Here is an 18,164-nt window from a genome sequence, read left to right as displayed (position 1 = left end):
CTTGTATTTGGGATTGCAAAATAACAAACAGTAGCTATTTACTTGTTACAGACCACAACATTTAGCACATTTAAGCTACTTGTATAAAGCTTCAGCTCCATTTGATATATGAATGAAGTTACCAGTATTGGCTGTATCTCTTTACTTACTACAAGTACCTCCATAGCACATGAAGTGGCTCTTGAGGTCTCTTAGGCAAGGTCATGGCTCGTTTGAACGTTAACATAAAGAGCAGCTCAACTACTTGCAGATGACTTGCTCCACAAGGACAATTATCAATCTATACTTGTCAGGTTTTAAAGAGCTAGCTTGCTATTTTTCAGAGCGGGGAGATGCACGCGTTGGGGGAAGAAGTGATTTCAACTGATATTTTAGACTGCTTTAACGCTGCATTTATAAACAATACTACTGAAGAGCTGTCAAATAAAAAGTCAAACCTTGTCCATGCTGAACAGCGCCTGGTACTGAGGCACCACAGCATTTCGTGGCTCCGTAAGAATCCGCACAAGGGTTTTCTCATCTAGGCTGTGCAGAGGAACCACAACGGGCAAACGTCCCACAAATTCGGGAATCATGCCGAACTCAATGAGATCTCTGGCTTCCACGTGACGCAGCAAGCGATCCTTTTCTTCAATATCTTCATGTGGATCCGACTCTCCGCTGATATTCGCAAGATCAGCTGCTGCCGCAGCTCTTCTGCCTTTTCCCATGTTAGACGGTGTCCCAAATCCTAGATACTGCAGAACACACGTATGCTTACAGAACTCTAATTGTTACGTTTTCTTATTAACTAAATCATTTTCCACCTACATAAAGAAGTCTGCCATGACCGATTATGTCATTACATATTAATTCAAGCTCAACAAATTACTTCTCATAAAACTGGACGCCTTGCAGACCATCAATTTCTTGTAACATTTAATTCCCCGCAGCAAGGTACCGACACATCAGACTGAATAACAGTAAGTTTTTCTTATTACTAATCTTTTTGGTTTTTAGTTTATGTCCTGCTAAGTTTCCAGATACCAGTGAGACTGAAAAGGGCTCTTTGGAGGCAAAGCAAATGCACACAAGAGTGCTTCCATGAAAAGCAACGTGAAATATCATAAACAGTAATTTGGATTTCGGTCACTCCCCTGTTAGAAACTCCATCCCCAGACACCAATACACAAAATAGTAAACTACATAACCAGGTATTTTAAGATGACGACAGCTTTTAGCACCATTTGCTCAAATTATCTGAGCATCAACAGCAAAGCTTTGGGTATTGATAGAAAAAGGGTTTTTTCAGTTTCATACGTGGTACAGTGCAACTGAAAGACATCCTACTGTAACTGCTAGAACTGTTTCACCTATTCTCTTTAAGAAACAGTACATGACAGTCATGTAAAAAGTTTACCACTCAAGTATGGATAGCAAGTCCTCTCCCAACAGCTTTCAACCTTTCCCCTCTACCTATTTTTTTCCAGGGAAGCAGAGACCACTGCAGTCTACTTCAGCCTACTATCAATAAAGGCAGCAAAGAGCAAGCCTCTTAGGCTTGACCTCAGGTTCCCAGGTAACGGATGGAAAACCACTGCTCTACAAACAAACTCAGTGACTTGACAAGCATAGCAAGACCTTCAGGAGTCACTTCTGTGACCAGTAACTAAGATCATTTTTCAGTTCATACATAGCCCGATAGACTCACTTTTTCATTTTTCCTCCTGCTGATAATTCTGTCAAGACCATTAAAAGCACCAGAAGCTACAAAGAGGATGTTTGTTGTGTCAACCTGCACCGTTTCTCCACGTAGTTTACGAGAATTCTTTTCTGGAACATTTACTATTGTGCCTTCTAGCAATTTTAACAAGCCCTAGGAAGGAAAGAAGAAATAAGCAATATCAGGCTTTACTGTGTAGCATCATATAAGGCACACCACACTCTGCTTACTTTCACAGATGTATTTACAATTTTTAATCCCTTATGCCTGCACAGTAAGTGTCTCAATAAATCAGTTTTCCATACGAGAGGAACAATCCAATTCAAGGACAGACCAACGTGACTCCCAAGAGCATTATGAGAGCAACTCGTTAAGAGTTTTGTCAAAGTGGGAAGTGTTATCTGTTCTTGCCTACATTACGCAACTTGCTGTCTGAATGCTGCAAAGACATTTTTCAATTAAAATGTTTCTATAAGCGGCCCTGAGTTGCTTTTGAGATTGATTTTTTTTTTTTTTTAGAATAAAGAGGAAAGATGAGGGTTTCAAAGGTTAATAATTCAGGAACTGAAGAACTATGACTCCACACACTGCCGTGCTATTTGACATACAATAGGATGAAACGTAGGTTCAGTGGGCTGGTTGCTTACAAAGTAAAAATCTCTCCATGGAAGTACTTACTTGTTGAACACCTTCTCCTCCAACATCCCGTAACTGATGAATACCGGGAACACTGCCAATCTTATCTACTTCATCCAGAAAAACAATTCCTGTCGTTACAGAAAGCGGATTTAAGGAAGACTCCACTTTTTAAGAGAAGCAAGAACTTACATACAGGAAAAGAATTTAAGACAGCAGCAGTCTGTTCTACTCCCACATACATGCAATCTTGTCCAGCTATGGACAAGAACAAAGACTACAAGATAGGCTTAGAGCTCTCCTCAGGTTTATTACTTCCGATTTAAAATGTTAAAATTCAGGTACGTGCAACAGGCACATACATCACAGAAATACCAGTGGTCTCAAAGTTTAGAACACTTAGGCAAGATTAACCCAGTCTGTGAATGAACTTCAGGAAATGTGCTGTAAACATTTACCTTGCTGAGCTTTTTCCACGTTGTAGTTGGCATCTTGCAGGAGTTTCGCAATGACAGATTCGATGTCTTCACCAACATAGCCAGCTTGAGTCAAGGTCGTGCAGTCACAGATAGCAAAAGGTACATCTAGGCATTTAGCTAGAGTCTGAGCCAGCAAGGTTTTACCTTATGAAATAAAAACTGCATGTTATAACTTCCATGCATTTCCTTAGAGCACACAAAATTAAGTATTTACCATAGGATCATCGTTACAGTCATTAGACATTTAGAATGATGCCAGCATGTTCATATATACATATATTTTCCAAGGAAGACAGTTTCATCAACAGTTTTTTTACACTGGCAAGCTGTATTTATGAACTAGACTAATATGAGATGTTCGAGGCAGCTTGAAATGCACACAGTGTCACAAATAAAAATGTATTTTGGTTTTTATATTCTGTGACATGTACTTGCATAGATTAAGGATTAAATAAATCAGAAGTTCTTTTGCAGACACTTAGGGTGCAGTGCAAAGTGCAATTGCTCCTGCTTTGAAGTTGAGGAGAAAGAAGATCAAGATATTTGGTGAGTGTTCTCCCAAACAGCCTGCAAAATGCTTATCAGTTCAACACAAACACTCCCACTTCTTATAAACACACAATTTATCTTGTAACCCTCCCATAACTGATCCATCCCAGAGGTGAAACACCAGTAACCTCAGCATCTCACCTTGCCAGCTAAAGCAGAGAAACTTTAAGTGTGTCTTATTTCAGCCCAGTGGAACTTGCACCTTTTAATCAGTTAGTAAACAATATAGGCATTAAAAAAACCAGCAAACCACATGACCAGACCTCCTTCCTTTTCAAGGCCATTTAGGTCAGCTTGTTACCATGGCAGGAAAGCAAAATCCCAGTTTGGAATTCACACTTTAGCTTTTTATACACACCAAGTTGGAATAATTACAAAAGAGGAAAATGTCTCATTAACAATCGATATAAGAAAACTGACACCTATAAAAACATGCAGCTGCATACCTGATCCAGTTGGTCCAAGCAGCAAAATATTACTTTTTTCAAGTTTTATGTCATCATTGGCTGAATCTAGTACTTCTCCTCCCCGTTTTTCCTGAGGTATCTGCTGGTTCATTTGTTGCTGCATTGATGCTCCTAAAGCATTACCGTGTGGACTGATTCCAGCAATCTGCAGTAGTTCTGAAGAGAACAAGAACAGTACTGTCTGAGCACCGACAAGGTCTGCCACTAATTAAATACAGAATAAAACCTTGATTCCTCCGTTTTGTTCTGCAAACCTGCGTTTCTACCTGTACAAGAGTTTACAGATAGGACTGCAACAGAAATACAGCAATATTATTTTAAAAAATGCATACCAATTGTATTTTGCACAAGCACATCTGCCTATAAGTAAAGAATTTCCAGTGGTACAGTGGATTACCTAAAAATATTACTCTATATTAAAACCAATAAATTTTCAGTCCTTACAAATTGACTCACTTTAACTGTCTTTTTTTATTTTTAACACATGGGAAGAAATAAACCCAAACTTTTGAACTCTGAGATGAAAAGGAACAAGAACTGGTGTACTATAACAATTACAAAACCAGCAGATCTACTCTCAAGACTTTAAAAACTTCTCAGATTAGTTGTTACAGGCTTTGTCTCAGAGCACGAGTTTTAACTGTTTACAGAGTAGAACATAAAGATTAAGAAAACTGGTTTGAAGATCTGTATCTGGGATTACAAATTGATCTAGACTAGACTGTGGAAGAAGTTCAATAGCCAGTGAGAGTTACAGTGAACTGAAAACAAACATGACTGACCTCACTTCGATCAAGGAAAAAATGAGGCATCCTGAGGTTCAAGGCGACAGCGTGGGCTGGCTCAGGAGCTGCTGCATTAACTTAGTTGCTGGCTGGGGTTAAACCATGACACTGTGCCTTTTAAGAGTACAAATACACTGCAGAAAACACTTGCCTAACTTCCCTTGTTGTCCACCTCTCACTGTATCTTGTGTGGCATTATTAATGTAAGCAGCTCTCAGTACTAAATTAACTCAATTTCCACTTCTAGTGTGAACAACTCTAAGGACAGATAATTAAACAGCTTCATACAAAGTATATCTACATTTTACTTACTTTCCACCTAGAACTAGATAAAGGATGCGATCCTAGTCATCTCTAAAAGCATGCTCAATACCATCAGTTAAATTTACTTACAGAAGGAAAGCAAACAGGATCTTACCCAGCATTTGAAACTAGTGGTCACTAAAGACTATTCTACATTAACATTGCAAGAGTACATATTACAGAGGAGGACACGAGGAGAGAGTTCACTTACTTGTAAATCTGTACTCATCCTCCCGTCTTCTGATTTCTAATTCTAAGAGAGAGGATGAAAACAGTAATAAAAAATAAGTTTATAAAAGCTTGTAAATTCTCCACCTCTTGCCCTCTTCTGAATATCTCTCATTACTCTGTACAAAGACATTTCTAACAAGAAACCCCCACGTGAATTAGTCTTTATTGCCTAAAACCTAACTTGCATGCTTTTAAAATGACAGCAAGCGTTCTACTACTTAACCCAGTAACAGTCTATTACCTCCAATTAGATATTTATTTTAAAAACCATGTATATAAAGGGGGGGAAAAAATGCTACAACTTTGTCTTGAAAAGGCTTCCTTGAAGTCTCAGGTTGATGCTCGACTGTTACAATGTAAGATTTCAGACATTTCAAAGTACTATCCATAATAAATATTCACTGCCAGTCCCTCTGGGCGTGCACACATCTATCTTCCTGTGGAGGGTCAGAACTTCTCTGTGCCAGGTACACAGCTGCTCCCCTACCATTACTAGTAACGTGCTACTAAATGTTTCCCCCTCCGTTAAAATACTTCTTTACATAAAATCAAAAATAAAAAAGGAAGATTCTGTTTGCTTAGCATACTATTTATTGCAAGACAGAACAAAACACCTTAAGAAAAAAAAAATATCAAGGTACACTTTGAATCGGAGACAGTAACTTAATCCTACTTCTAAAAATAAATTAGATCAACATAGCTACACACTTACTCAGTCACAAAAGTACTGCCAAGAGTAACTCCATCTACACCTACTACATACGGAACAATACTATGGCGACCAGCAGATGCCGACAACAGCAGCGAGTAAGGCTGGAAAGCCAACTGTTCATCAAATTCCCTATGCAAAACACTGTCTGCAAGATCTGCATTGTTTGCAGATTAAGCAGATGCACCATTAAGCAGTAAATGAGATTAGAAAAGTTTAGAAGGCTCACTGTCTAAAGTTAAAGGAAAATACCTGATAAGATGCATCAATAAAGCACACTAACTGTGTAATATCATAGGTGACACCCACGGCAACATAAACCTTCTGGTTTACTTTTAACTAAATCACACAGGTTTATATACAGTGGAAATTAAATTTACTAGGTTTTACCTCAAGACTAGGTGTTCTGTCATTGGAATGAGCTAAAAGAATTGCTTTCTCAGGTTTCTTAAGTCAGAGCCCTGAAACGCTAAGTTATATTTGATCAGAAAACCACCAAACCTCTCGGTGTTAAGGAAGTCTGTTTTTCAACTTCTGCTTGCTGCCTCAGGTTAGCTGGGATATTATTGTAGATCCTCTTGTAATGATTGTACACAGCAACCGAAAGCACCTTCTTGGCAAAACACTGACCAACAACGTATTTGTCGAGGTAGTTATAAATCTGAAAAATAACTCAATTTTAGTAACTCTTCTAAACCACCTGGCAGCAAGAGATAAAAGAGGATATTGTGCCAAAGATGGGACTTTGGAGTAAACCAACCATCACAGAACTGAGAAACAGAAACCCAACATCCAAAATACAAAAATATATTCCTGTTGACAAGTTTACTTAAAAACATGGCACTTGCCCAATCATATTGTCTCTGTCAGTTCTCCCCTACCAGTATTTAAACCCGCTGTCGTTCTCACCCAAATGCGTAAGAGGAACAGGAATTTCAAGGATACTTAATTTCTTTAAAGCGGCCTATCCAGACCACGTTCAGCTCCAGAAACACTCCACTAGGAACTGAGAAACACAATCCTCACTACTCAGGAGAGGGAGACCAAATGACTTAAGATGGCTCACGGCCACAAAGCTAATCAGCCAGCTCACCCAGAGACAGGCCAAATGAAAGGTTCTGCAGCTACAGAAGGAAACCCCCAGCGTAAGGGTGCAGAACATGAGGCTGTAGCAGGAAACAAAAGGTACTACACGTGCCGAGGGTTGCTAGCCTCAGGGACACGTGGAGAAAAGGAAGGCACTGGACTTCAGTCCTAAGACAAAGGCAGAGGAAAACAAGACCAACTATTTGATCCACTCATTCCCTTTGTCAGTGTTCTGATGGGTCACGTCGCTCTTAAGGGTTTAATCTTGAGCTAATCGTCTTTGTTACCCTGTCACAGTAGAGCATTACACACCTGACGCAGATTAAGAAGCAAAGCATTTCACCATGCTGGAACACAAGGAAGTATTGGAGTGAAATTAAGAGCCCTACCTTTTTCGGTGGAGGCGGCGGCTTCTGCTGGAATGCCAATTTCACAGCTTCTGCTGCTGACTCGGGCTCTTTAATGATGCTCTTTTTTGTGTCTGCCTCTGACAGTACAACAAAAAAATGGTGACACTTTTCACACTTCACGAAACGGGTGGAAGCTACAGAAAAAGTAAAACAGAACGGTAAGAGGCATTGCTTAAACAGCATTCATCCAACTGCCCGAGTCTGTCATACACAGGACAAGCACCTGGAAGACACCACAAACACCCCCGCGTTGACACAACGCTTCCCCTTTGTTCCCCTCACAAGTTTTAAAAGCAATTATTGGACTGTAGATTTTGACATCAGGGAATACAATCTGCCCAAAAAAGTCACAAAGCAGGGCAGCAAGCAAACAAGGGATTAAAGCAAAAAATCCATTCACCATTATTCAGTAGCATTACGCTTGGAGGAAGAAACTTTGCACCCCAGAGCGATGCAATATTAATGAGAGCTTCAAACTAAGCAGGGATTGTTCCTAACTCACACCAGAAGGCAAAAACCAGGAATTGTGGATAGGGGCAGACTACTCTAAAGCGCAGGGAGGCAATCTACAGTATCAAAGACAGTGTGCAGCAGGTTCAGGAAAGGACAACTGTCGCAGCTCCCGGCCTCTGCATCCCACTGGCTGTGGGACACTGTGGAGTCATCTAAGCCCAGGACACAGAGCAAAGCGGGGTCACACAAAGGGCTCATCCCAACAAGAGGCAGCTGTGGTATGCGACAGATCAGGACTTTGATGTTTTGCAAGATCTTCTGCTTATTTATTTTTACTGTCAAGGGTAGAACAAATTTCTTACAAATTCCAAAAGCCAAGGCCTCCTACAGCTGACTTTGTGAACCATGTCTCAAGTAATCATGTTATCTGCAAAGCCTGGTTTCAAAAGCCTGCAAAACAGAACTTGCACTGTTTGGTTTTCCCCTTTGAAAAAGCAAAGGTGAAACAATCAAAAATAGATAGTAGAGAAGAATAAATGTGTCATTCAAAACAGATCTTTTCTGACCATACTGCTATGCGATTAAATGCGAATGACACACAACAGGACTGATTTGAAGTTAATATATTAGTAAATGTATTAAATTAAAAGCAAAGTAAATGTGGCAAACCACCACATGAAAAACTTCAATGTCAAAACTCCTAAAATCAAAGCTGTTTAGAGAATGGCTTGAACACTGTAGTACCAGCCAATTTTAATAACCACCTCTAGCAATAAACAAGCTGCTTATTTATAACTTCTTGCTGCCTCCCCTAGAGCTGGCATCAGCAAGGGAGGAGTGCAAGTTCTTTTCTCAATATTAAGCACACCTTGTGACTGTACAGGTAAAACCGGGAGATTATTTCAATAATGGAGCACAAATACTGTGACCATCACAGTTTTAACAACTCTACTCCAAAGAAAGTTTGTGTAACAGCTGGAAAGTTCTCCTGGCAACAGTCCAAATTATCTGCCTAATGGGAACGCAATGGAGAACCACTTGTGTGCACCCACCTCTCTCACGTAACTATTACTTAGCAACAATAACACAGGGGAAAAAAACCCCAAGCTTTCTCCCAGTGCCCACTCAAAACACCTTTTGATATTCTGAGTGACTACAGCGCCATGAGGCTGTTGTCCTTCCTTATGCAACGCTAACAGTCAGCTTTACCAGGATGGAATAGCCACGAGAATACTTGCCCCCTTTATAGATCCACAGGAATGGTTAAAAAGATAGAAAATAAAGAGCAGGCTATAAGAATATTATTGTGTATCTTCAAAACATCATTTGCTGAAAAAAAATTATTGTCCAGAGTAGGCTTTTATCAATTGCTCCAAGCTGCACAGAGGAAGGTTATTAGAGATCTTCCTAATTTTCAGTAAGACCCACAGGGGCCGTGGCTACAGGGAAACTTTGATGTATAAGGTGCCCTGGGGAGGAGACTCGGTTATCAAAACACAGCTCTGAAACCTGGCAGTTTCTATCATCTACACAGCAATTCGGAAAAAAGTATCAATATGAGTTTTAACAGAACAAAAACATTGAGAAGTTTGCTCTGAAATGCAAGGAAAGAGTTTAATTACTGCTATCTCCCTAAAACTGAGCATTCAAAATGGCAATTCTTAAATACCAGCACATTTCCGTATGTTCTTTCACCAAACACATAAAAGCTCAGCAAAGAGCCTTCTTGTCAAATTACTTCACTAAGATGTCTGAAAATACTTGCAGTGTGGTAAAAAAGCAAGTCAAGTGTTGGTTCCGATTTAGACAACATTACCAGAGGCTGCGTTTGCAAAGAGATTTCTAAAGCCCCTCTGAGCTGACCCTGCCAAAAAGAAAGGCCGGGTTTTTACAATAGGTATGGGAAGCCCAAACAATCGGAGGATTAATCTAAAAGCCACTTGTAGGGTTGAGATAATGGGCTACTATTAAACTGCTAAAAGACACCGGGGAAAGAGAGCAGGAAGCTTCTTGCCTACTAAGCAGGTACAGTGGCAGGGAAGGCTTGCTTTGAAGGATGGGCGCTAAGCCCAGAGCACCAGGTGAGACAGTACAAGCAGCACCTAGGATAAGGCTCCATCCGTCCGTCCGTTTTACAGCCATTGGATTTGACTCCCTAGCTGAGGCTCACATCCCATTTCACTGATCACAAAACTCTCCTGACAGAGTCTCTCAACCCAAACCAGTACAGGAACGGCTGAGAAAGTGTGTCAAAGCAAAATTCCTTTTGGTCTGCGTCATATTCTTCCTTAATTACTGGAAATCCATTGCCAAGCAAATCCTTGCGTAAGATTTGCGGTTACAAACTGAAATCCCATTAAAAACAAACTCCAGTGGACAACCAGGCTGCCAGGCAGGGGCAATTAATTCACTAATAAACGTGGGCTTTATGCAGTATTACGTTTCGCTACTTCTCCCAAAATGACTGAAAAGCCCTAGTACGTAAAACCTGAAACAAATGCTAATTGCATATTTTCCTTTGACTTCAGATATTTACTTAAGGCTCTGCAGTTTGATAATTCAAACAGGAATTGAGTGAATTCATCATTTTCCTGACTTAGCAACATGAAAGCTTTATCTGGAAAATCAAGTTACAGTATGTTTAATACATCCTGCAACCCATTCATTTTGGGCAGACAAGGACGGGGTTTTTGTATTATTAGTTTTTGCTTTCTAAAATGGTAATTAGAACTTAGCTCTTCCGTTTTCCAGCCACTTTATATTCTACAGTTTGGCTGGGAAGGATCGTGCTCAAATTAACTAAACCAGGAAGAGACAGGTCCAGGGAAAACTTCACTATGACTCAGAAATTTGAGAAATCAGAGAAATTACAATCTCTGGTTTAATTTTTTTTAAGTTACCAATTAATAGAGAAGTGACAACTGGTGTTCACTAGATGAACAAAAATCTACTCTACTCTGTTATCCAGTGACACTGTGCTTAGTTTGAACTATTACTTCATTTAAAGGCTGCACAACCCTAAAGCCTCAGAGCAGAACATGCCAGGATGAGAAAAATGGACACATTCAATTATTTATAAGCAGACTTCCTCGTATTTTGACCTCCAAGCTTCTGACAAACCTGACCAGCTGCAACAGTGCTTTTACAGTTCAAAGCGGGCTTGCAGTCCCGAGCTGTTCAGGGTACCTGTGCCATGCTGGCGCTGCAATTCAAGTGCGGTATCACTCCGGGTGAATTGAGATTGCATATCCCAGACGGTTTCTCCCAGAGCTTAGTATGAACACATCCTCCTCCTACCAAAGTTTTCAAGCATGCTTAAAGATGCCTAGCGACACTGACAACATCCTAAATCATACTTCTGCCTGCCAGGGAGACACGTGACTGTTCTGCTCTGGTGCAATGCCTGACTGGTATTTCTGATAAAAGCAGAAACTACAGTAACGAAGGGAGCAAACCAGTGAAGCCAGAGTTTTGAACTCTCTGTCTAGCCACAAATCATCAGATAAGGTAAATGAGGTTAATAATCCTTCCACTGTTTTCAACCACACCTAGTCCAGGGAGAGGCCAACATATTGAACCGAATTATCTTTCTAGTTCCACCAACCAGTGCCAGATATTTCAGACAGCCTTGTTGCCTATAGTTGCAAATAAAAACATGCTTATTATTTCTGGCAAAAGAATAGTAGCTGAGGACTGATCCTTTTATCTAACATGAATAAATATACTGTTGTTATGGAATTGTCTGGCGATTCACGGCGTTTGATCACTTTTACGAAATAGTATTTCATATGAGTAGTAGCAAATAGCAGCACATCCGCTCAGTATTTTCATCAACTGTGGTATTAACAACCGCTGAACAAGTTCATGCTGACTTTGTCATAAGCTTCTTAGTGAGCAGGCCTGATTATGACTCGATACCCCCCACCAACTAACGATGGGTATTTGCTTTCTGACAACCACTTTCTAGGCTAGTCTATTAACACTGAAATAAGGAGGAATGTCTTCAAGTCTGATAGAACCCAAAGCATAACTGGCATTAATTTGGACTGTACTTCAAAAAAAAGTAACTATTGCTGCTGGATACCAGACACCTGATGCATTTCGGATTTTCCAGCCTCCTATTTGGAACGTATTATGGATCTGACTTTGCCATAGAAAACTATTCTGTAAGCCATCTGTCATATACTAATTCCTCTGCTGGATAAGCACTTTGGTTTCAGTACATGCAGGATTAAAGTTTTACGAGTTAGTAAGCACATCACAGACATTACAACTGTCTATATATATTCTTCCTGTCCAATATATAAATTTAACAGTAGTTATTAAACAGTATCATTTACGAGAGCATCTCTTTTCACAAAATGTCATGAAGTATTTTACAACGGTGTATTCGCAGTTGAGGTCGGAATCCCACTGCCACATTCTGCTCCATGCACACATCACAGGAAATGACACAAACGCACCCACAGACAATACCTGCTGACACCAACGTAGACAAGCTACGTGTAACAAAGTTTTTGACACCATATAATTAGGTAGGCTAAAACTCAGCACTCAGGCAACGTCAGATCACAAATAGTCACATCTGTGTCTATTTTAAAAAGAAAGGTTTAATGCAGACTTACACACAAATGTCTCCACGTGTGTGCACAAGTCGCCACACTTCGGGCAGCGCAGCTGGTTCCCTCCTTTCCCAGAGCTTCCAGAGCTTGACTTCTTACCACTCCCCTCACCGACAGACTTCTACAAAAGATTTCCAGACAATTAGCCCCAAACAATGGAGCTGTTAGGAATTTAGCAGCACGTTTATGGAATCCAGTAATGGGAATACTGCAGTAGCTGAATAACGATTGTCAGGGTTTTTTAAAAGCTTTGAAAACTTCAAACAACATGATCTAAACATTCTGAAGCTACACATATCTGCATTTCCCAGTTTTGCCAATTTTGGTGCCCAGGGAAAAGGCATCCCATGTCTAGATTAGAACTGCCTGACTGGCACTTGAACAATAACAAGCTGAACTGGCTCAAGAATGTTTTAATAGTGTACTTCAAGGTAATTTATTCTAACCCCAGAGAAGAAAACAAATCATACTTATAGAGAGAGTAATTTCATTATGGCAACTGTGTTGATTCTAAGGGTTTCTGAAGCCACAGCTCCTCTCCCGTTCTTGACAGATGTAGCTATGCTGGCAGATGGCTGTAGGGCAGATATGGCCTATAAAACAAGCATCTCAGAAATTGCTTGGCAATATTTTATTTTTCACTACTAAGACAGCGTTCCCTGACACAAACCTACTTGTCTTTCTCTCTGTTATCCTGTTTAGTGGTGTTCAAGGTTAACATTTTTTTTAAACTATATCCGTTATATATGCCTTCGTACTTGGATTAATATTAAAAACTATTCTATTTTAGGAAACAGCAAAGATCGCTTCCCTTTTCTAAGGGAGTTCCCCATTTTTTTAAAACTTTGCTTGCCTACTCATTTCTGCTCACGTTTTTTATCTTCTCTATTTAATAAAAAAGTTTAATCCAAACCTTCAGAACACAAGTGTGTCATCTGGACAGTTCCTCAGATGTTACAACATGCCATGCTAAGGTAAAGTTACTGCCTGTGAACTCTCAAAATCTTGCTGACTAAAGAGCAGTTTTATCCACAGGTAATCATTTATCTGAAGAAGCTGTTTATTAACTATAATTATAGAGAAAGACTAGGATGAAAATAGATTATAGTTTACTAACAAGAATAAAGTTGGTCTCCTCACAAACTTGCCTCACTTAACACAGCTACCAAATCAGTGCTGAAAAGTAAACATTTTAAAATGTACTTACTTTAAAAAGCCCACTTGGTAGTAGCAGGTTTTTGAAGAACAGTTCCAATTACTACTCTTTTATGAGAACCTGAAACCTGTTGTGGACTTATAATATTCTACAAAGTTTTCAAGTGTCCCTTTACACAAGGCAAAATGATTTATAAATAACTGGGAAAATCATTATGGGATGTTTATAAGGGTTTGCTGCTAACAAGTTCACAGCACAATTTATTTGTTCTTCACTGCCAGTTATAGCAATTGGGAGGATCAGAACTGTCAAGAGTTAGCAAAAATTTCAAGAATATTCTAATTAAGAACAAAAATCTACTAAAAACATTTAAGAAACATTTTATATATAAGCTATTGGAAAACCTAATGCATGGAGATTACCTTGCTTCCATCTCCAGAACCATCCTTGCTCGCACCATCCTTTGATGCAAAATACGCTGGTGTTTCCGAAAAGTTTCTAAGAGGAATCCGTCTTAGAGAACAAGTTTCAAAAGTCCCAAGTTTTCCTAAAACAGGGATGCGTGTCCGACCACAAGTAATACCTAAAAAACAAAAAAGGAAATGTGAAAATTAAAATAACGATTCCATGAACCATTAAACTACTGGGAAAAAGCCAGTAATGCTACAGCCAGATAACAGTGCTACCGCGTTCGCATCTGCCTGCAGCCCGTTTTGGTTGTCACCATAAGCTGAACGTGCGCAACTTGAATACATTGCTTCATATTTTCACCCAAATCTCCAGGGACACCACTACAGAACCAAACCAGTGTTTTCCATACACACAATCTGTTCTAAATGCAATGTTTATATATACATTCCGTAGCCAAATTCTGGATGTCAATTAAAAATACTCCAGTTCTAATTCCAGTGCCACCAAACCCCAGAACGGGGTTACTTTAAACGGAGCTCAAAGGTTTCAGCAACAGAACTCAACTCTAAACACGCAAGTTTCAGTTGTCCAAAATAAAGTCTTTTCACCACTTTCATGTACATCTCATTAAAAGCTGCCTAGATTGTTCAAAACTGACCCAAAAGTAATTCCATGTCCTCTAACATCTGGCAATTGAGAGTCCCATTGTGTCATGAAATAGGGAACATGCCAGTTATGAAACAGATCCTCAGAAGGATAAAATACAGTCAACATCCAGCACTTATTGTGAAATAATTCAATCCCCCAAGTAAAGGAGACCTTTGAAGTGTCTCCTCATTACACAAAAATTACCGTCGCAGACTCACAGACCGCACGTCTGAATTTGGCTTTCACTTGAGAACTCTACTAAAAACTAGTTTCCAGGAATCTGAGGTAACGCTTGACAAAACACAGTTGTCCTGGGGACAATTAAGAAGTAGAGTCATACTTGGCATGTGCTGACCCTTTACAGACAGGCACAAATCAATTCGATGTAATCTTAACTTGGTTGAAATTTCACGTTGGCAATAAGCTAACAACCTCGTTGAGAAACTGAACAGCCTTTTCCTCCTCTTGCAACAGCAGGTAGGATTACATTTCATGACTAGGTAGGATGTCAACCAACATGTCCTGTCTGTGATTTCAACATATCTCAACACAGACCAGGAGCCTGGAATCCACATCTCACCACTCTCTCATTACAAGCGGCAAATTTCTCACTAGCTCTACAGTGTTGATAAGAATTCTGTGACTTACTGACAGAAGAGCTACATGGCAACAATGGCAATTTAAAACTTGCTGATAATATATGGTTTTTCTGTTAGAGAGATGAGAAAATCCTAGAGAAAGCCCAAAAAACTCCTATTGAAAAAATAATAAACCCCGTAAGAACAGCAAGAGGAGTACAGTTCATTTGCTGAATGACAACTAAGGCTCGAAAACTTACTTGGAAGAGGGCATTTAAGAAAAATCACCTTGCTACTATCATGGGAAAACAGAAAATAAAGAAGAATAGCATTATGGACAAGCCTAAATTTACCAGGAAAACTCACAGGCTTCTGCAAAGTCACAACCAAGAACACAGATTTTTAAATTCCTCTGCCGAGTGCTACTAAATACAGAAAACCACCTCAAATTTCATAGGATAAACAATGAAAATATCACAGTAATCAAAAATTCCGGCTTGCTTTTACAAGCAGTTGTGTTCCATCAGCTGAATCTGCAGAGAGCTCTGAAGACTACGTGCGCCAAGTGCACTTGTCAGTGGAGAATAATCTGTGACGAGTGTTTACAGTGCAATGGTTGTTCTGCATTAATTCCCTGCCTTGGGGCCTTGCTCCTCATGAACGGTTCCTTTACTGAGATTCGGTTTACCGCTTCTAAAGGGAACTGAGAAAAGAGCCCCTTAACAAAATTAAAACAACACACCACCTCACCGCCCTGATGAAAACCTGAAGTCACACAGCTCGCCTGCAATATGGATTTGGCCCGTGGAGAAAGGACAAAGCACTGACACAGAAACTCAAATATTTTACCGCTAAGCACCGCACATGGATTAAAAATCACCAATTTTAACTCGGAAAGACCCCATGACACAGAAAATGCACTGAAAACTGTACTGGATGAACGATGAAAACTATACACAGCATCGAGTACTGAGCCAGGAAGTGCCAGGTTACCTACCATGCCCATCTATTGATCAGAAACACAGCAGCTGCGGGGCTTCACCTCCGGCATTTGACAGGACACTGGCAGCAGATCCAGCAGCCTTACACCCACGCCGTGACGCTTTCCTTTTTGTCAAATTCACCCTCAAAAAGGTCTTAACCGGCCAGCCTTTTGGGGACATTAAGCTCGCCCTGCTACACGTGCTGAACTGTAAAGGGTGTAGATAGGCTAAACAAAAAAGCATATTACTCCTACACTGGCTTGTGGCTAACCACGAAGAGCCTCGTCCCTGTGCTTATCACGGGGTCTGAGTGGTATTTAACTGTACAATGATTTTGTCAAAGAGAGCAAAGCAGTAAGTTATCACAACTACTTTCTTGCACAAATAAGCCCAGAGGCAGATTTTGAGAACAAAATCAACATTCCAGCCCAACACTTGGCAACTTCCCCTGACCGATCCAGATGCTGGTAAGTGTCCAAACACGCAAGAGCCAGCCAGCACAGCAGTATTCTCTCACGCACACAACTTCTACTCAGGGCCTGGGTGGTTTTTGAAACAGTAAGTTTAAAGGGCATTTACCCAACATGAAAATGTTGGTAGCAGCAACGCCATCTCTCCAGGGAGTTCAGATTAGTGTGTTAAGAAATAACAGGAGGCTCCTTTACACCTTATTAACTTTTGATACTTGAGGAAAGAAAGACTGACCTTTTTGGGGCCAAGCTTCAAAACGTTTTGGAAGAGTCTATTGCACAAGTGTCAGGGAGACTGGGACACAACAGAAGTCTCCTCGCCGTCCCGTGTAACACTTGCTCAACTGGACTGATCCATGCACCCTGAATACTTTCGAGTTTGCACCAACCAGCAACAGCAAACAAAATGCCCAGCACAACACACAATCTTGTTACAACAAATGCACAAAAATACAGCTAAAAATTTGTTTTAAGGAAAGATGATGCGTAAGTCATCTTATTACTCCGTATGTGTTTTAGTCCCACTTGTTCTTTTATATATCCCTTTTAAGTCTTAGACCAAAAAAACATAACGTTTTTAAAGAGATAATTCTGAGGTTAATTGAGAATATTACTTGTTTTCAAGTTTATTTTCCTGGTGGGTTTACGTGAGGCCAGACAGGCTGGAGCTGAAAGTACTGGTTTAAACCTTTCAGCACAGGTGACGTCAGAGATGTAAATGTAAAGTCAACTGCAATGAGTTAACTACCTCTTGAAGGCAATAAATCACCGCCAACTCATCAAGCTGTTGCTGAGGGCACAATCATTCAAAACTTTGATGCATATGTGGCAGCAGTAGAGATTTTCAGCACAATTTGGGGGTGGTCTGCCTTTCACTAAAAGCAGCACATGGTTCCTCAACTCTGACTACCCATAAGAACATTATGAAAAGGACAAAATTAGTGAAAAAGTAACAGCCTCTCTTCAATTCAACTTCCAGTAAGTGGTTTGCATAACATCACCTTTCTACTGTGTTGAAAATAATTACTTTTTTTTTAAACTGAGCTCAAGCCCTTAAAAGAAATATTTCAAGTTTAGGCTGGAAAAAAACTGTAGGTTTCTAATCAGTCATCTAATTAAGCCCATGTATTAGCACTGCAGGGTGACACACACTGGACAACTGCTGCTGAAAATCACTCCCGTTGAGATAAACTCTAGTCTCACATTACGCTTCCCAAAGGATATTCCAGTGCGAGCTGATTTTCCAGAATTTAGCACCATGTAATACCACCCTTAATCCCGACACGACACCGGTCGTCCCCTCACACCACCCAGGGTGACAGCAGCAAAAGATTAATGAAAAACAAAAAAAAAAAAGAGAAAAATGCCGAAGCAGCGACCCGTTGCTTAACCGAAGGCCTTATCGCAGCGCTGCAGCACGGAACTCCCCAGGCCGGCTGCCGCCGGGGCGCGGGAGGGCTGCTCCCCGCTGACACCGCTCAGGCGG

The 18,164-nt window shown here is 40.3% G+C and overlaps 1 protein-coding gene across 1 annotated transcript; it reads right to left on the bottom strand.

Annotated features, from left to right (window-relative positions):
* Window positions 1–431: 431 nt before the first annotated feature.
* CLPX (caseinolytic mitochondrial matrix peptidase chaperone subunit) lies at window positions 432–14,181 on the bottom strand (the record flags this gene model as incomplete). Its single annotated transcript, XM_010154984.1, has 10 exons — window positions 432–737; window positions 1,691–1,855; window positions 2,381–2,469; window positions 2,797–2,961; window positions 3,813–3,989; window positions 5,133–5,174; window positions 6,363–6,522; window positions 7,337–7,491; window positions 12,436–12,553; window positions 14,011–14,181. Coding segments are annotated over 10 exons (1,548 nt in total), but the record flags the coding sequence as incomplete, so codon positions are not given.
* Window positions 14,182–18,164: the final 3,983 nt, after the last annotated feature.

The sequence above is a fragment of the Eurypyga helias genome, unplaced genomic scaffold (assembly GCF_000690775.1).
Source record: "Eurypyga helias isolate BGI_N326 unplaced genomic scaffold, ASM69077v1 Scaffold29967, whole genome shotgun sequence".
NCBI lineage: Eukaryota > Metazoa > Chordata > Aves > Eurypygiformes > Eurypygidae > Eurypyga > Eurypyga helias.
Note: the sequence above shows the minus strand (reverse complement) of the source record. Positions and strands in the feature narration are given on the sequence as shown.